The sequence below is a fragment of the Callionymus lyra genome, chromosome 4, assembly GCF_982586985.1.
Source record: "Callionymus lyra chromosome 4, fCalLyr1.hap1.1, whole genome shotgun sequence".
Classification (NCBI taxonomy): Eukaryota; Metazoa; Chordata; class Actinopteri; order Syngnathiformes; family Callionymidae; genus Callionymus; species Callionymus lyra.
Genome location: NC_141821.1, coordinates 11,162,903 through 11,183,394, shown reverse-complemented (window position 1 = coordinate 11,183,394; position 20,492 = coordinate 11,162,903). Strand labels below are relative to the sequence as shown.

Here is a 20,492-nt window from a genome sequence, read left to right as displayed (position 1 = left end):
CGGACACACAAAAGCATGGAAAAGGTATATATATTATTTGACAAATTAATGTCACCTGATACCTGTGAAAGAGTATTCACCTCTGATAAAGAAGACAGGTTGTTTGTCTCTATGGGTGCAACAGGAGGGACCAGCGTCTCTCCCGGACCCGGACCCGGAGAAGGTCCTTGACCAGGGTATGGTGAGGCCTGCAAGAAACAGTTTTGGTTGATCCAGTTGTATTAAATCATCCATGCATGTGAACAAACACTGTTTTATTATGGTTCATGTACACCTCTTACCTGTGGTGGTGAGGAGACGGCACTGTAGGCAGGAGGAACCAGCGCCATCTGTCTCTGCAGCAGCTGCATGATCGCTCCGATGTCTGAGGACATGCGACTCTCCAGTCTGCAGACAAGAAGTAAGTAAGTAAGTCATTTTTATTTGTATAGCGCTTTTCCAGACCAGGGTCACAAAGCGCTTACAAGAAATGTTCACACTGAATATAGAACAAAGATTGAAGCAAAAAAAGAAAGACAGAAAAGGCAATAAAGCTACTCAAGATGATTATTTGATAATTAACCATTTATTTTATTTTGCACTTGAAATATCACTGATAGCGATTAGCTCAACGTGACAGTAGGGGGCAGTAGCGAGGCGAAATTCCCTCGCTCAACACATACGTATTCAGACCAAGAATGGGAGTACTACTGTTTTAGAAATTCTGTCCTCTCTTATTAGTAAAAAAAGAGAAAAAAAAGCTGTTTTTTTGTTGTTTTTAGCATATTGAGCTTGATTTTATTGCTTCTTTATTTTCGCTTGATGATTCATGGCACCATAGGAAAATGTTTTTCCCCATCACTGCTTTATCCCATTAACAAAACTTACTAAAAATGTATTAAAGTCTTTTAATCCAGTTATTCTCCTAACTGACCGATAGACGGTGGCACTCTCTTGTTGCTAGAGCTCTATTTGAAGCATCCGAAAACCCCTTCACTGACTTTTTCAAACATCGAACATGTAAAAAAAGCTCTTGAAAAGCTTCAGTAGCGACAGCTGACGTCGTACCTGTTCAGCTGCTTCTGCAATTGATCCAGACGAGAGTCCAGCTGGTTCCGTTGTTGTCTGTTCAATCTGTGCAGCGGCGTGTTGAGAGCCGGCGGCGAGGCCAAGCTGCAGCTCGGAACCTCCTGGTACTGACCGCCTCCCCGACTCTCGCCCCAGAAACTAAACATGTTGGACACACCCGAGAAAGCACCTGCGCGAGATGAAGACGGTGAGGATGAGACGTCCCAAGAGGTCCTCCCTTAAAAAAACAGTTGCACTAAAAAAATCTACCTGACAATGCGTTGCAGGTGTTTCCTGTCTTGGGGTCTGTGTCCCTTTCAGCGTTTTCAGAAAATTCTCTCGCAGGTACTTGTAGATTGTCCAGCATTGCGGGAGGAGGGGCCAGAGTTGTCACAACAGACTCCTCCCCCTTTCAGGTGCGAACATTCAGGTTAGCTTAAAGTTTTTTTTTTAATACAATCTGCTTTTCAAATGTACCTCGTCCCCGCTGGAGTGAGAAGACACTGAGCTTCGCTGCGCCGCCCACTTTCTTTTCTGAGAATCCTCACGTTTTTGGTTATTGGCCGCTTCCCTCGGTCTGCGATGAACAGCCTTGTGGGTCTTTTTAACTTCGCCAGCGTCTGCTTCATCTACGACCGAGTCATGTGGGTCAGTTCAAATATATTTTTTTACATTTCTATCACAAACACATTTTCTCACACGTAAAAAACTCACCTTTTTCTGTGCGACGTCGGAACGATAACTTTCTCCTGCGTAGTTTGTTGAAGACCCCGCCTTTTGATTCGTCACTGCTGGGAGAGCCCGGGATCATGTTGGTCTGAAATGAAAACCAATCTCATCATCAATCCTCGTCATTTTTTTTTAAACTTCTAGAGTCATTTGATCGACTTCAAAACCAAAAAAAACGTACGTCTCGCAGGTTAAAGGTGATTTCCAAGTTGTTCCAGAAGTTGTCGGCAAACTCCGGATACATGTCCAAAACCTCCAAAACATCCTCTCGGAATATTTTATGAAGGTCGCAGTAGGTCAGCGCTCTCACATCGGCGTTGGATTTCCCCGGTCGGGAATACAGATTAATGGGCTCACCGAAGATGTCGTTCTTCCCTGTGCGAGAATTAAAAAAAGATGATAAGCAACTTAGTTTCATGGTGCATGAAGGGGCCAACATCCTTCGGGGACACAGTTCATTCAGGGGTTGGAAAACAATGATAAAAATATTAGTCCATAGTGAGTAAAGCCAGGGAATGACTTCTGTTGTGGAGAGCTGTTTCGAAATGAAATATTATATTTAACCGCTAGATGGAGACACAAACTTTTCTATTCGTGGTTGCCGTAAATCACTTTGGATTCTTTAGCTCAGACATGGGCAAAGTCTGACTGTATTTATGAGGCCCTTATTAGGTCACAGATCATGTATGAATGTTTCTGATGACTCACAATGTTATTATTTGACCCAGTAAACATCTTTTTTGAGGATTTTTCTTTCAGAATCAGAGACTTTTATTTCCAGTGTTGTAAACACAACCTAGGATTTTGTGTGGTATCAGTACAGAATAAAATAATTAAATAAAATATCACATAAAATAAACAATAGAAAAAACAGAACCAATCAAAACTGTAAGCTGGAAGAAATGTTTTTACAATATTGCAGAATAAAATGATAAGCTTTATTTAACTGTGTTTTATATTGTCATGGCTTAACTTTAAGAAACATCTTAAGACGTTTTTATTTGTTCAGGCTTTTCCTTGATTTTCTGGAACTCCTGTTGTGTTATCAGTTTTATCTTGATCTTTAAAGTATATACTTTATTGAATATTGTTTTGATTGTTTCAGCGCTTTGTGACCCTGGTCTGAAAAAGCGCTATACAAATAAAAATGACTTACTTACTTAACTTAATATTTTACATTAGATTATTAAAAAAAGGGAAAAAATTAAAATATTTAGTTTTTCTTATTAAAATACACCATTAAATAAAATGAGTTAAATTTACTTGATATGCTATCAAATTGCATCTTAAGCTTATTTTATATTTTTCTGTTTAACTTAACTTTTTATTTATTGTTTTTTAAGTTACGCCATCATATAAAGCTCCTTTTATAAAAAGATAAAACAATAAAAGCATTTACTTGTTTCCTGGTACATTCAGTGAAATAAAAACTGTTAGTAGCCATTTTAATACTCTTTACAAAACGTTTTAATATCTTTTTTTTTTTACCTAAGATGGCGACCACTACATCTCCTCGCAGTATCTCTATAGATCCCCGGGAGATGAAGTAGAGCGCATTGATGACGTCTCCAGCGTGGACCAGCGTGTCACCGGGAGGCGCGTGGGTGGTTTTGAACTTCATGGCCAGCGCCCTGAGGCACCCCTTGGTGGAGCCCTTAAAAGCTTTACAGTTCTGCAGCAGGGTCCGGTTCAGATGGAGGCAGATATCCGCCTGGAGACACTCGGGGAAACCTTTCAGCACCTGCGAACAGAAGTGAGGGATTTATGAAAAAAAACGAGAAAATATTATTTAAAGAGTTAAATAAATTAGTTTGAAACGATGAAGTAGGTGAGTACTTGTGGAAGAAAAGTATGTAAATGTAAATAAGTTCAAAAAGCAACTGCTGTGATGTTAGAACTGATGAGTGACAGCCATAGATCAAGTCACACTCATGTCTCATGTCAGATTGTAATCAACAATTCTAAAAAAAATAAACTAACTAGGTTGTTGCAGAGTAAGTATATTTTTTTGTCAATAGTCATGCTATTTACTTTTGCTGTTTTTAACAACCTAATCAGTGATGACAGAAAATGTATGGATTTAATACAGTGTTGCTTCATTTGACATTATCAAAGTATAAAACACTGACGACATGATAGGATAGGTTATTTATTTTGTCCAGGTACACACTGGCAGCTACTTATACACACGCAACAAAAGAAAAGTTTCAACAAACAGAAATAAATGTGTTATATGAAAATGATACTCAATTAACAGTTTCAAAATGTTAAATACTTTCAATGGTACAAAAAAATAAATAAAAGTGTCATTTAAAAACTATTTAAAAACGACAGAGTATACAAGATTAAATTGCCAAATATTAATGGGAGAAGAGCTGAAAAGGTAAAACTTGTTCTGAAACGTAAAAAATGTAAAATGTGCTGTTTTTACATTTGTCATTATTATTGTTAAGGTCAAAACATCTATTTACATATAGTTAGAAGGAAAAGCAACAACCCAGATACAAACATTAATATATTAAGCTGGTTTAAAATAGTTTTCTACAACAGCCCCTTGCTCAGTGTACACAAGAGAGTTGTACTCACAAATATTATACTGTATATACACACTTACAAAATCACCCCTGCTGCTATTTAACATTATTCTTCGCCTCATTCACCGTCGGCTGAATATTTGCCTCAAGTTTCATTTGCTAATTCTTCAATAATATCATTGCTATCATTGCTTTATCTTCATTTGGCCACTTGTTTTTGTTTAACTTCTCTTGATTTTAATGTCTGGTAACTTAAGGTTTGAATAAATATTATTATAAGAAGAGAAATAGCTCATAGGAGTTATATTTACCAGTTGATATCAAACATATTCCACCAACTATCTACTTGATTATTAAACATTGATGGAAGAAAACAAGAGTGGTCTACTGGTGTTTAAATAACTGTATGTCTCAGAACGATTAACATTGATTTTTTTTCTTTCTTTTTTTTAATAAATAAATGGCACTACACAAATCAACTGACCTTGTCAGCAGTATTATCAACTTCATCAATCTAAAATGCTAGCTAGATTTGGCTAAATTCCCAAACCAACCAACCAAGTGCATATGAAAGCTAAAAGAACAATTTCCAACCCTTACATATTTGCTTGCGGTTCAATAGTGGATTAATTCCATTCCTAGTACCTTTAAACATCATGGTAGTAACTTTGACAGATTAAGTCCTATGATTCATTAGGTCAATTAGAAGGTGACTTGATAGTTAGTATTCTCAATACACAAACTAAGGAGCAAAAGCTTTGCTTGTTTTTACTGTTCGTGTTGTGCAAGCGAGTTTCAGAGAACCTGCAGCCTCAATTGTATAAATAAAATAAATGTTACATCAATCATCAATCAAGGTGACCTACTTTTAGAAGAAAACCACGAGCCAATGAAGTTCTCACAAAGGCCAAGTAGATGTATTATAATCAATAATGCAATGTAACTGGACTTTTTTTTTTATTGATTTAAACAATTAATTGACAACAACGCCTTTACTCCAGCGGGTCGACGTGTGAATAATGGACCGAGCTAACAATGGAGGTGGAACTCTTACAGTCAAAAAAAGGAAACAAAGCTGTAATATCTACAACACTGTCGATATCTCAAGAGCGTTTCAGCCGACCGGCCGGCAGCTACAGATATATCAAGTCATGCTACAGTGCGTCTGTTACAACCAATACATTTTATTGGGGAAGAAATTGAGTTTGATATTGAGTTAGTAAACAACCTTAACTCTCCAAGTTTCACCTCAGAGTATTGTTTTAGCAGTGCACTGGATCTATGGTATAGTGGAAGATCTATTTATTCTGTTGTTTTTAATAACTTGGTCTTTATCTCCTGATATATGGATAAATAAACTCTAGTTTACAGTAGAATCTGCAGTTTAAGGCAACAATTCTTGTGAACCGAGTTCAAGGATATCTGGTAAACACCGTATTTTCCTATTTTAAAACGCACCTTAATACAAACCTTACAAAGTACATTTAAAAATAAAGAAAATGTTTGTACATATAGGTAGTATGTATGTATGTAGGCTGTACCTGTCTATAAGCCATAGATGTCCATGGAGTGATATCAGTATCTCGGACTGAGAGTCTCATTTTATCAAATATTTCTCATTCTTTTACCTCGTTTAGTTTAGGTTATTTTTGCCAATTGTTAATGAGGATGAGAGAGAAGAAAATGACTCTGTCGACAGAAGTCGTCTTGTATATCAGCGAAGAAAAAAAAGGGCGACCTATATCTAACAATTGTATTCATTGATATATCTCTCTCTGTCCTTCAGTCTCTGTTGTGGAAACATAAATCTGGACACAACTGATATCGTTGAAAGAAGGGCAACATTTTATTTTATTTTAGAAACAGAACTCGTCTTCGCTCCTCTGGTGACGATCCGTCCCTGTGCCAACGCGAACAATGAATCCACCTAGTGGCTAAACTGAAGCACTACAGTTTTTAACATTGACTACATGACTAGAAAAAAATACATATACTCCACTAGTATCTGGAGACATGAATATCACAAGATACGAATATCACAAGGTTCTTATTTCTTGAGATACAAATATCATGCCCACCAGAACTTCTATAGTGAAGTCTGGGCACCTTGTATTTGTCGGTCAGTTCTCTGTGTTGCCATCTCCAACACCTTACCATTAACTTCGATCGATCGCCTTCATGAGGGTCAGCGGATTAAACTCTTGTCTTCCTCTGTACATTATCTCATCCATGTCACTCTTCCTGCTAGAGCGCCTCCTAGAGGCTGTTAACCCTTGATAATCTAAAGATTAGCCGTATCATCGTAAAAAGACGCAGTGTTAAAGCGTGTGAAATGCTCGTCCTCTGTAAACCTAGATACAGATAGATAGTCACATCAACAAAGACATTTTCCAGCGTATATACATGTGACATGTTTGAAGTCACGCGTGTGTGCACTATGTGTGTCTTCAATGTCACGCTGCAGTCAAAGAAATCTCGGCTGGTACCACCAGAAGACATGAAGCTGGGCTTGACCCCGAGATCGTGTAGAAGCAGCTCGTGGCCACGACAGACTCCCTGACGTCGACCATGCGTGAAAATCTCATACGTGTACATGTAAGTAAGTAAGTAAGTAATATTTATTTATATAGCGCTTTACTAGACCAGGGTCACAAAGCGCTTAAACAATCAAAACAATACTCAAAAAAGTATATACTCTAAAGATCAAGATAATACTGAGAACAACACAGGAGTTCCAGAAAATCAAGGAAAAGCCTGAACAAATAGAAACGTTTTAAGATGTTTCTTAAAGGAGTCAGTAGATCCATCAAGCGCAAAGAGAGAGAAAGATCGTTCCAAAGCTTAGGAGCAACAGCCTGAAAAGATTTCTCTCCTCTGGTCCTGAGCCGTGTGCGTGGAACCATAAGTAGATTCTGATCCACAGACCTCAGAGCCCGAGCTGGGGTGTAAGGCTGGATCAGATCAGTGATGTAAGGAGGAGCCTGACCATGAATAGATCTGAAAGTAAGAACCAGAATTTTACTGTTGATCCTGAAAGAAACTGGAAGCCAGTGAAGAGTTTTAAGGATCGGAGAAATGTGAGTTCTTCTACTAGAGCGGGTTAGAATTCTTGCTGCAGAGTTCTGAATCAACTGCAGGCGAGACATGTGAATGTGATCATGTTTGGGTTGTGTTTCCAGACATTGAAAGGTGTAAATCCCTCCACCTGTATTATTTAAAAAGCTGCCGTGTTAATGTTTAAACTTGCTCATGCATCATTTCCTCAATCACACGCTTGTGCAACCCATGCATGGTGCACTAACCTGGCCGTTTGTTAGAGAGAAAGAGAGAAAGTGCGCGTATTATTTATAGATACTCACATCAATCCTACTTTCTCTGATGGGTTCGGACCATCCATGCTGAGAGAAAGTCTTCCACTCATCCTATTAACGTACAACGCAGGCCTTAAAAATACTCCTCTCTCTCCCCTGGTGTGTGCATTCATGTGCGTCAGGACTTGGGTGTTCACAGGCATTTCTCGTGGGAACGACTCGGTGAAATACTCACGGCGTTCATGTCGATGCCGTTGGTGTAGGACCAGGCGTGCTGGAAGTACTCCTCCAGACGCTGGCGGAGAGGGTTGGGTATCTGGTGGAAGCGGATGAACTCCCGGACCCGCAGCATCTGGGTGTGGTAGCGGGCGGTCCCTGAGTACAGCCTCTGGATGATGGCGGACACGTTTCCGAAGATGCTGGCGTACATCAGGGCTGGTTTGCAGAAAGAGAAAAGAGATCAAAAGCAATCTCTGTAAACACACCGCACAAACTCTCGTGTTTACCGAAGGGTTTTGACGGATGGCTGTGCAATATTTGTTGTATTGCATCATTAATCACTAGCTAATTCTGCTGTGTGACGTGAGTAAAATCCTTATTAAGACTAGAAGTTTCTGGCATTTCTTTGCCTAAATTTAAGACTGATTATTACTAACCTTTTACTGATGATCCTAATTTGACATTTTAACTCCTCATAATGAAGGCTTATACCATTGCAGATGCGTCAAGAGTTATGTGGACTTCAAAGAACTACACACAATGAGTGAAAAGTTTCCTTGTCTAGATTGAAAAACTCTGCAATAAGTTGCCACACCATCTTAAAATATGAGGAAATTTCTCCCCTACAGTTTGCAGAAAAGCTGAATAATTGAACACCTCATGATTAAATACCAATGACTAAACTTGGTGTCAGAATATTTAAGTATTACGATAAATACCTTTTGTATTACTTAAAAATTGAAAGGACAAAGTGACAGTGAATGGAAGGAAAAGGCTTTTCCCGGCCAGGTCCCTGGAAACCTCCTTTTAAAAAACCCTCACAAACAATATGTTGCCCTCTAAAATGTATATTTTTTGAGTATTGAAAAAAGTTGGCATAATACATTTTTTTTTATTAATAAATAATAATAATTCCCCCCCTCCTTCAAACTCACTTTAATGTTAAATCATTTCAATATATTCTTCCACGTATGGGACGAATAAAGGATGACATTATCTGTGAAATTGAAATATTTGGCAAAAGGACTCAATCACGGCCAATTAAAAATAATGAAAATGACGAGAATAATATTAAAACAAAAGGCCACGTGGATCTAATATCGCGTGTGCTCTCGATGTTTTGACTCACATCCTATGAGCATGACACAGATGGAGAAGATCTTCTCGGAGTTGGTGTTCGGAGACACGTTTCCAAACCCGACGCTGGTCAAACTGCTGAAGGTGAAGTACAGTGCCGTGACGTATTTGTCTTTAATCGAAGGACCCGAACCTGGAGAAACAAACGTAATCAAGCGATGAATATGTTGCGCACACATTTACAACGTGGAGACTTTCTTCTAACTACCTGGGACCGAGATGTTAAAGCTTTTCCCTAACTGGTCCCCGAGTGTGTGAAGCCAGCCGATCGAGCCGTTTCTCTCCACGCTGCCAATGGCGTACCTGCGAAAGCATACAATCGATACAATTGGAATAAACGCCAGCATGAGATATTTGCCAATTATATCGTATTCGTTTAGGAAGCAGGAGGTGGTACCAGATGCAGGCCAGCCAGTGGGCAATGAGCGCGAAGGTGCACATGAGGAGGAAGAGGACGGCGGCGCCGTACTCCGAGTACCGATCCAGCTTCCTGGCCACACGCACCAGCCGGAGAAGACGTGCGGTTTTCAGCAGCCCGATGAGTGTGGTTGTCTGCGATGAGAGACGGAAAGGTTGAGTCTGACACCCCAAATACAGGCGATCGCTGCCACCATTTGAATTCTTGTTACACACAGTTAAAAGTATTTTCTCTCCTGAGACTACTACACACACTGTCTTGATCATCATGCCATCTGTCACAGAAGCACTACCCATTGTACGCCGAGCTTCACATCCATTCCCTTCATGTTCAGCATCACATGTTCCTCTCCCGTTGAATAAAAGCCTCATATTTCCAATGCAATTACAAACGCGGGCGCCCAGTGTTCTGTCAATGAAATAGAGTGGAGTCGTGCGGTTGGATATAGGAAGATTGATTTTTATCAACCTCAGGCGCCGTAGTTTCCATCTTTTTCATGTAGGATGGATCCTCACGGGGTCCCTCACTCACACCGTCCTCTTTATCTTCCTGTCATTTATGTCCTTGCCCACAGACTCCCACCTCCTGGAACCGCTCAGGAGGTTTCCTCCGCATACTTGTGGGCTCTAATAACCTACAGAATATTAAACGGCTGCAAATAGTTGTCCCGTAATACTTGTAAACAAAAAGAAATCCCCTTTTATTTAGAGGCTTGAGATGCTAAATGAAGATGTTTTTTTCTTCTTATTTTGATAGACTTATTGAAGAGTACAGAAGGACGAAAAGATGATGTGTAACAAAAACTCAATTAAATGGACAATTTTAATGTTGACTTTTTTAAGCTATTTATGCAACAAACTGATCTCTAAACTTGTTGAGTTGGTCTTATCATTTTAGTTCTGTTTTTAAATCAGTTTGCTCTTCATATCATACTATTTTTTCCAAGAGAATATCGATAAATTGTTAGACTGATAAAAACTTCGCCACGAGATGGTGCTAAGGAGTACTGCGGTCCATTGTTACACTTTAAAACTCTTTGTATGATTAATTTGTTCATATACATTTATCGATCAGTGAGGTACCTTTTTTTGATTTTCACTGACATTTCTGTTATAGTATCTAGTTAACTCCCATAATAAAAAGTAAATTAATTGAATTAACAGCAGTTTATTGGAAACTAAATAAAAATAATAACGTGACATATCTCAAACTAAAATATTGTATTAGAGTAAGTAAAGCATTGTTCACAGACCAGCGTCACAAGGAACTTAAACAACAGAACAATAGTCAGTTAAAAGATACGAATTCAAAAAACTTTAAAACTTTAAAATAGCTATTGGCAGGCAGTTTTCATACAAAACACTTCTGTGCTATGTCTGGCACTGTGTGTTGTTACTTTTATTTCATTTTTTTAATACACATGATGTAAAGAATAACCATCTTTTCACAGATTTCTTCGAGCTTGAGGCTTTATTTAGCTGAAGTTCTGTTCATTAGTCAGACTCCGCCCCCTCACTTCCACAACCCCTGCCAGATTATCTATTGGCAAAGTTCAGGGTATATCTTTTCTTTTTCTGCCCGCCTTCAATCTTGACCTTTAAGCCCATCTGAAAACTTCACTCGTATATTTAACCTCAAAATCTAAATCATGTATTTCACCTTGTACATTTATATAAGTCAAGAGAGTTAATTAATTCATCCAAAATCAAATTTCAATCATTTTCTTCTCACCCTCATGTCGACTAAGGGTTGGGAGACATTTCTTCCTTTTTGAATTTATACAAAAGGCTAATGTAGCCACTAGTGCTTACTCATCTTCATCTTCATCCGAAAAAAAAAGACACTTAAAAACATGCAAATAACTCCGTACTCGTCGTCTTTATCGTATAGAAGCCTCGACATGAGGAGCTGTTCGGGAAATAATTAAACAAGTCTATTTAGTAAGCTTGTTTTTTAGCAGAAGATACCAGATACCAGACCATCAGCGTAAATCTTGCGACACTTCAACGCGGAGACACATGAGACAACCTGGCTACCATCAAGCTTAAGGTATACTGTTTCTTGGAACAATTTATCATGTCGGAACAGAGTAAATATTGATGTTATCAAGTCTTTTTGGACAAAGATTGAGACGAAGACAAGTGAGAACCAGTCGCTAAATTATTATGGACAATTATTTTTGCCTATAACTCCAAAAAAGGAGAGGAATTGAATATTTGGTGAACTATCCCTTTTAAGTATTCTGATCCTGCCTGGACCGACATACCTCCTCTCCACTGCGATAGATGAGCAGGTCAAATGGAATGGCTGCCACCATGTCGATGAGGAACCAGCCTTTGAAGTAGTGGACAGCAATACGGACCGGATGGCTGACCACCTCATCGTTCACGTTCACATAAGTCGTCCTGTTGATAACAGAGTTATAAGTAAACCATCTTCTAAAAAAAATACTTTTTTTTTTCCTTTCTTAAAATGATAACCCGCACCTGAAGTTGATGAGGATGTCGATGATGAACATGATGTCCACGATAAGGTCCACAACATTGAGAGGAGAGCATGAGTATCCACAGCTCTGCATAGCAACCTCCTCCTGAAACAAACCAAACACAGCATTATCTTGCGGCACTCGACCGAAGTTAACATTAAAAATCAACATTTCGCTTCATTTGTTGTGTTGAGTTGATGATGTTATGTTGACATGTACAAATTAAAGAAGTAATGTAAGTAAACAATTTACCAAAGGAGACCTCCAGAGGGATCAATAAAGTTCATCCATCCATCCATCCATCCATCCATCTATTCATCTATTCATCTATCCATCTATTCATCTATTCATCTATTCATCCATCTAATCTAATGTAAGTCCTCTGCAAAGCTGCTTGTAAACATCCAAGATAGTATTATATATGAGATGAATATCTTCATAGTTCATGTTTACTCTAGTAATATGTCTTACCTTTTAAATATATATTACTTGAAACTCTATTACCCCGCTTATTGCTAAATGAGCTAAATGACCTAAATTAAGTTAAATTCAATTAACAAAAGAATACAAAATAAACAAGTAAATAGCCACCAAACCTGATAACAACATGACAAGTGAAGTGACATTTTTCATTTTTCCACAGAGATAGAAAAACGCTACATTAGCTTGTTAGCTATCATGGTATGTACATGTGCTTCGTGAATAATCGGACAAAAGAATTGAAATAATTTTCATTTCATTTTCAAAGCCATTTGAACTTCATTAATGATTTAACATTTACAATGATTTACATGTAATGCATCAGTTATTATATTTGAGTATATCAAAACAAAACAATAAATATTGCAAAAATAGAAAGTTGTAATTTTCATCTTTTTATCTTATTATATCTTATTCTCCTTTTCCTTAATATGTGATTTGGGGTCGAGTGTGTCCCAGTTTCGTTGGTTGAGAAGCGGGGGACACCCTGGAAAGATGACAAGTCCACCAGAGGACACAAATCAAAGGACAACCACTCACATATATAAGCAAGTAATCAAGTCATATTTATATAGCTCTTTTCCAGACCAGGGTCACAAAGCGCTTAAACAATCAAAACAATACTCAATAAAATATATACTTTAAAGGTCAAGATAACACAGAGAACAAAACAGGAGTTCCAGAAATTCTCTTTTTTCTGTGGTAGGAAACCAGGATAAACAAAGGAACTCCAGGCAAATATCTTCGTCAACCACCAAACGTTGTACCACCAGCTTTGTTTGAATGTAAGTATGGATGGTTATTTTAGTCTAACCTGGTCATTGAGGAGGAAGGCGGCGGAGTAAGGTGTCAGAATGGCCGTGTAGATGACCAGCAGCAGGATGAGCCAGTCCCACACAGCCTTGAACGGACTGTAGTGCAACACCGTCCATTTGTGGATACGAGGAGCCTGGAGCTTGTACTCCGGCAGCACATCTGCACCCAGTGACAGCACCTGTGGAGAGACAGAGGGATTCCAACATCAGCCGGAGAGCAAGTTTAATGAACACGACACGACTTAATCACGACTAAAAGGAGTGCAAGAGAGAATGAATCAAATCTGTTATTCAAGATACCCACAAAGAGAGCAATGCACGTTCTATAAAACATACATTCGACTTCATTATTCATTGCTGGAACAACAATGGAAACGACGTGATGAGGACAAGAACCATTATGAAGACATTGACCTGCTTTAGGTGGATCTTCACGACCCAAATCAGATCCCTTCACAACTTACAGACCTCATACCAGGGGCAGGCAATTCAATGTTATCGTGCCGGGGGAAAGAAGGAACATAAAACAAGATATATGATGTATATGATGAAAGAAAAAACACAAGTAATAGGGAATTTATAAATAAAGATGTAATTATCTATGGCATAATAAAATAATTAAACTAAAGCTGAAATTTAATTTTTTTTATTGATTTTCATAACTTTCCTTTTTAACTTTGTATTAACTATTTAAAGGGATGAGACTGTTGACTAGAAGGGAAACAGATAAAAAATAACCTAAAAAACCTAAAAGGATTTATTCCTGGATAAACTAGTAATGAATAAAATAAAATAAAAAAGGACAAAATAGTATTGTTAGTTATTTCGTCACGAGGGCCACAACAGTATGGTCAAAGGGCCGACTGTGGCCCACAGGCCACTCCTTAACATAAGTACTAACGTCAATTGCCACTTAATTAAACGCACAAAAGTACAGACGTTTCACACACATTCACAAACACACAGTACAGCACACACAAGTCAAGACATACAAAGCAAAAAATGAAGGACAACATCATAGAAAAGGCTTAAAATGTTTGTCCACATTTGTCGTAGTCAGCAACATTGTATTAACAAATCTTAGACAGACACACACACACGAACACAAACACACACACACACAAATCCTCCGTCGCTCCTCTACCCTCACACACACCCAGGAATGAGATCTAAGCCATTATGCTACACTTCTGAGGCGCTTTACTTGCAGTAATGTATTCCAGCGTGAGCGCTGCTCTCTGCCAGGATGAGAGCGGGAATGAATCTGTGCTCGGAGGAATTAGCCGTCAGCGTTCCTCTGCCTCCGAGACTGACAGTGAATGACAGCAACTCTGAGAAACTCCTTTTAAATAATTATCGGAAAGAGATACATCTCGAATGAGTTAAAAATGATGCACGTTTCATTTTGGATTAGCTCGTCGTGATTCAATCCGACTGCAATGCAGACTTTTTTTTTTTTGTTGTTGTTGCAAGAATACGACACGATAAATTAAAACTTCCTTTGTTTTGTTCACGTCCATTAAAGTCTTCTGCCAGTTTATAGAGTAAAAAAAACCATCACAGCCTTGACTTCCTCCTTGCAGGCACGATTTATTATGATCCCACGATGCACCTATGCACAACAGCCTTGAGAACAGCCCATGTAGGGAAGGATGCTGTGCCACTGAGTCGCGATGCTAATAATTTAGTAATCAAACCAACAGCGGAATCTGCTATCCAAGATCCTGAAAATGTCTCCTTCCTTTTCCTTCCTTCTTTCCGAGAACTCATTGAGGCCTTTTTTTTTAATGAACTTATCTCCAGGGCAGGCAATAGATTGGCTTCAGTCTTACGATCCTGAGGAGCTGGCGTTTTAATTTGAGTGTCTCTCGAATGTTGAAGAATCTCACTTTATCTCTTCGTAGGATTGGTTGTTTAAGATTGTCATGATATGACGATGAGCGTAAGGTCATGCTTCTTCTCATAAACCAACATCTTCGATTTTGAACCTACAACTTCCGATTCCGATTATGTCTGTTAAATTCTGTGCAATTTCACATTTTTTTGTGGTGATTGGTACCAGTGATGGGTCGATGAGGCCTCATGAAACATTAATGAGGTATTATGATACTATTTTAAAAGGCCACTAGATGGTACTCTCTGCTTTATCATGACCCTGGTCTGCGAAAGGCGCTTTACAAACATAAGTTTCTTACTTACTTGCTTATAATCTTTGGCTCTGATCTTCTAAATTAATGAACCTGGCTTCATTTTCAAACTCAAAGTGCCATCTAGAGGACTTTCTATGTTAATGTTGGATTGTTGTTATAATATTATTGTTGTATGTCAAGTGAACTTTGGATTTAAAGCACATTAAACAGCCATAGCTTTAGGTACAGTCATAACCATGGTGCTACGAATGCATGCTTTACCCTCGGCTGTCGCGATGCGTTTCCTAGAGGAGGTAAAACATAGTGAGAGGCTGGAGAGTGTTAAGTATTCATGAAGTAATAATGCTGCTGCATGTTGCATGCTGTTTAAAATGAGGAGGGAAAAAAGTTCATTGTATACAGTGTATTCAAGACTAAATTCTGAATCGAATCAAAATTAATCCATTCAGAACCTTATGAATCGAAATTGAATCGATTTAGGAAACGGGTCATTATACCCAGATCTAGCCATCAGTAAAACTCTCTAACTATTATTCACCTGGACGACCAAACTGATGCACGACAGTGGGCGTTTGCATTCATTTCCATAATGACTAATGTACCGAGAAGACTATGTTAGCTTTGCTGGTGTTTTCACAACATTGCAATTACGCTGTTCAAACACAGGGGGAGCCAGAAACAAACATCTTCAATCGTACATATTGTGGCTTTAACATATGTAAGCTAGTCTGCAAAATCATCTGAAGTTCCGGAAAAAAATTGTTTTATGTTAACTCATTTTAAACCAAAATGAGTTTTCTTGAGCTACATTGAGATTAATCTTCGGGGTAAAATTCAAACAATAACAACTTTACTTTATTTTCGGGTTTGCTTCTCGTGATATAATTGGGTTTAGTTCCCCAGCTTCTTGTTTGATTGCATGAGTTCTTTTTTTGTCAGATGTGCTGCGACAGCGACACATATATTCCACAACGAAGTGTTGGAGCAGACCTGATTAAGTCTGGAGTGTGAGACTCTTCGCTGACCTTCCTTGAAAGTCCAAACAGAATGTGATATCAGTCTACATCTTGATAAGAGAGATCCTCAAAGAACATCAGCGTCCCTCTACTTTTTGAAGGCTTCCTGGGACATTTTAGATCATTTCTTGCTAGAAATAAAACTCAAAGTTGGAACAATGTAACCTCTGTAGGTTATAATATCAACATACTTCAGTTGTATAGTTTAGTTTTTGGTGAACATTAACCTTTTTTTTTATAGCATCTGAATGTTTGCCACAAGATGAATTATCGGGGTACTTGCCGTTCAACATCAAACGCATGCCAACCTCAAATTATGATGAAACTAAAAATTCAAATGCAACTCCAGCTTCCCTTTGTGCATCATTAGTCTTTGCTGAACCAAATATCCGGGCAGCTGATCAGTTAGCAGCTGCAGGACCTTCTGGAAAGGGAGGCAGCTGTTTACACCAAATCTGTTTGTATTTTTAGCTCCTCAGACTCAAGAATAAGAAATAGGCGGACAACTGAAGCGGTTTAAAAAGGACAGCGACAGTCTGTCCATCACAGATATCAGTGAATGCCACAAAAAAAAAGATAGAATTTTAAGATCCATAATCCCCCAAAACACACCTTCACTCTCTCCCACAGTTTAGTCACCTGACCTGCTAAGCTGCGCCAACAAACATGTTCCGTGAAAACTCTTTGTATATTAAAAAAACAACATAATAATTAGAAAGGAAAATAATGTATTTTGGAAATGATTTGATGGATTTGCAACGCATTATTCTTATTTAATATAAAATACTTAGACTGTCAATCAATCTTATCATTTGCTACTCCAGTACATCCAATTATTTGTTTGAAATCCAAAAAGTTCTATCCTGTTCATTAAACACATTTTGACAAAATTAGCTCAATTTGAAACTTGTCATTATTTTATTTTCCGCTTGTTCTATTCCATACTTTACCCACAATTTCTTTCTTTCTTAATACTCACTATGATTTTACAAATTTGAACATAAAGTCCTACTTTTTCTTTTTCTTCAACCACAAGCCCCAAAAAACGTAAACAGATCTGACTATTGCCGCAATAGATTTATTTATTTCACCTGCTTCTGTCAAACTATTCTCTTCCCTTCCAGCTTTTCCTTGTGACTTTATTCAAAGCTCTATTTGAGTGACATTGATGTATGATTCCGGAAACTAAAATATATTTCAAGGGAAAGGTTGCGGCTGTCCATCAGTGTTATGCGAAACTTTACTTGTGGTTTGTAGCGATCACAGAACAAGAAAGGGATAAGTTGTGACAACGGATAAATCAGAGCAAAAGCAGTGACTCTTGCTGTAACGCCGCAGAGATGTGTTAATGGATTTCTGATAATATTTAAAGGTCACTGCAGAGAGTGCAAACTGGCAGCACTGCCTTTGGATGAGATTCCTTGAAGTTCTTAGTGACAAAAATTGGAGTATATTGACTCAAATTATGATATGAAAGAAGCTGGAGAAAAAAAAGAAACACCTTTGAGGTTTCACTGGTATTTATTGAAAACCTTTTTTTAAGTGAGGATCATTTGAGGTTGATTTTTCTTCGCTATACGGTTGCTGTTTGCCGGAGTCATATTGTAGACTTTCAGGTTATTTATCAGATATTGTGTAATTCAGAGGAGGGTGTTTAAGCTAAACTGCACTGTAGGCATAGTATTAATAGGTGGATGAGGCTTCATGAAACAGCTGATGAGGTATCATGATACACTGTGTCATTTTAAAAGGGCTCTCTCTGTTTGGAGATGATGCAAGAATTCATCGAGCCAAAGATGATGAATCAGCGAGGGCTCCTAGACATGAATTAACTGTATCATGATACGTCATCAACTGTTTCATGAGGCTTCATCAACCAATAGCTACAGAATAGCAAGTCATCGCAGCAGTGTTTTGATGGTTGTGTACGTTTCCAATGAAATATGTCTTTATATCTCTGTTGCCTTTTTTTTCCGATCAACCTGACCTGCGACCTGTCAAATTATTATTATTATTATTTATTTTTAACATTTTAGACGATGAAAATATCAATCTATCAATAAATATATAAAAAATTATATATTTTGTATATATGTTAGTGCTAACAAGGTTCTTTCACATTTTTGGCGGAGGTCACTGTATATGTGTTAATGGAAGCCAGGGAGGTCTTTGGGTCACCTTGACCCAGAGAAAACACAAGGGATACCACAAACACATTTGTTCTTGGGTCTTCGGGTCACCTTGACCCCGAGACAACACAAGGGACACCAGAAACGCAATTGTTTTTGGGCCATCGGTTCACCTTGACCCCGAGACAACACAAGAGATACCAGAAACGCATTTGGTCTTGGGCCATTAGGTCACCTTGACCCTGAGATAACACAAGGGATACCAGAAACGCATTTGGTCTTGGGCCATTAGGTCACCTTACCCTAAGATAACACAAGGGATACCACAAACACATTTGTTCTTGGCCCATCGGAGTCCCCTTGACCCCGAGACAACACAAGGGATACCACAAACGCATTTGTTCTTGGGCCTTCGGGTAGCCCTGACCCTGAGACAACACAAGAGATACCACAAACACATTTGACCTTGGGCCTTCGGTTCACCTTGACCCTGATATAACACAAGGGATACCACAAACACATTCGTTCTTCGAGTCACCTTGACCCTGAGACAACAAAAGGGACACCAGAAACGCAATTGTTTTTGGGCCTTCGGTTAGCCCTGACCCTGAGACAACACAAGAGATACCACAAACACATTTGACCTTGGGCCTTCGGTTCACCTTGACCCTGATATAACACAAGGGATACCACAAACACATTCGTTCTTCGAGTCACCTTGACCCTGAGACAACACAAGGGACACCAGAAACGCAATTGTTTTTGGGCCATCGGTTCACCTTGACCCCGAGACAACACAAGAGATACCAGAAACGCATTTGGTCTTGGGCCATTAGGTCACCTTGACCCTGAGATAACACAAGGGATACCAGAAACGCATTTGGTCTTGGGCCATTAGGTCACCTTGACCCTAAGATAACACAAGGGATACCACAAACACATTTGTTCCTGGCCCATCGGGGTCCCCTTGACCCCGAGACAACACAAGGGATACCACAAACGCATTTGTTCTTGGGCCTTCGGGTAGCCCTGACCCTGAGACAACACAAGAGATACCACAAACACATTTGACCTTGGGCCTTCGGTTCACCTTGACCCTGATATAACACAAGGGATACCACAAACACATTCGTTCTTCGAGTCACCTTGACCCTGAGATAACACAAGGACAATAAAAGTATAAATCCATCAATAAAATACACAAAGAATAAGAATATATAATATTATAATAATATATATAATTATTCAATTATATCATGTATACATCTTATTGAGAACCAATGTTGTTTTTAGACAATTAAAATACGAATTTATAAATAAATTATTTTGAATAATAAAATGCACAGTCAGACTGTTTTACAATAAATCACAACAGACACTTGAAACATACGTGATCACTAATGAAAAGTGACTTTATAGAGGGCGACATAATTGTTTGGTGCATCAAGTGTAAACAACCATGACGCTCGTCTGGCATCAATCTGCCGACATGAACACGAGTCGTGCTGCTTCAAGCAAGGTTGGGTTATTGACAGCAGAGGTTCTTGATGAATTACGAGCTACACTCACATACGGTCGTCTGAACATCACTGACACCAATAAATAAAAATCCATACACGTGAGAAATCATCCACAAGTTGATCTCCATGTGAGGGTTAGCGTCGTTTTTTTTCGGAAGCAAACAATCGTATGGTTGAATTGACCAGAGACGCTTGTTTACACACAGACAGACAAACGTGGGCGGAAGTAGGATGAAGAAGAGAAGCTGAGGGGGATGAGAATACAGAAAGAAAAAAAAGAAGTGATGATGACACAAGCCGACGGTCAACACGACACTTGGTTTATTTCCCCCCCGGCTTGAACGAAGAAAAACATAAACCTTTTAAAACTTTCATGAACTCATCGTCTACTGTACACAGAAGTACCTGTGGAGCTCCTGCTATAACAACACCCAATAAATAATGCAACATGTGTGTTCAGTGGAATATGTTTTCACACCAGCACTGGTCGGGTGTACTATAG

At 38.7% G+C, this 20,492-nt stretch overlaps 1 protein-coding gene across 2 annotated transcripts in view; it reads right to left on the bottom strand.

Moving 5' to 3' along the window:
- kcnh2b (potassium voltage-gated channel, subfamily H (eag-related), member 2b) overlaps nucleotides 1-20,492 on the bottom strand; it is a 232,764-nt gene that overhangs the window by 6,018 nt on the left and 206,254 nt on the right. The window contains exons 7-21 of one of the 2 annotated variants that reach the window (XM_087788776.1): nucleotides 13,175-13,354; nucleotides 11,882-11,985; nucleotides 11,662-11,800; nucleotides 9,375-9,529; nucleotides 9,186-9,280; nucleotides 8,970-9,110; nucleotides 7,857-8,056; nucleotides 3,265-3,517; nucleotides 1,958-2,151; nucleotides 1,762-1,864; nucleotides 1,525-1,676; nucleotides 1,318-1,456; nucleotides 1,048-1,237; nucleotides 282-387; nucleotides 81-188 (exon numbers count right to left, since the gene is read on the bottom strand). In XM_087788776.1, coding sequence (XP_087644902.1) covers nucleotides 81-188; nucleotides 282-387; nucleotides 1,048-1,237; nucleotides 1,318-1,456; nucleotides 1,525-1,676; nucleotides 1,762-1,864; nucleotides 1,958-2,151; nucleotides 3,265-3,517; nucleotides 7,857-8,056; nucleotides 8,970-9,110; nucleotides 9,186-9,280; nucleotides 9,375-9,529; nucleotides 11,662-11,800; nucleotides 11,882-11,985; nucleotides 13,175-13,354 — 2,259 coding nt within the window. Of the gene's footprint in view, nucleotides 1-62; nucleotides 189-281; nucleotides 388-1,047; nucleotides 1,238-1,317; nucleotides 1,457-1,524; nucleotides 1,677-1,761; nucleotides 1,865-1,957; nucleotides 2,152-3,264; nucleotides 3,518-7,856; nucleotides 8,057-8,969; nucleotides 9,111-9,185; nucleotides 9,281-9,374; nucleotides 9,530-11,661; nucleotides 11,801-11,881; nucleotides 11,986-13,174; nucleotides 13,355-20,492 lie in introns of both variants that reach the window. The other variant, XM_087788777.1, reaches the window with a different exon arrangement.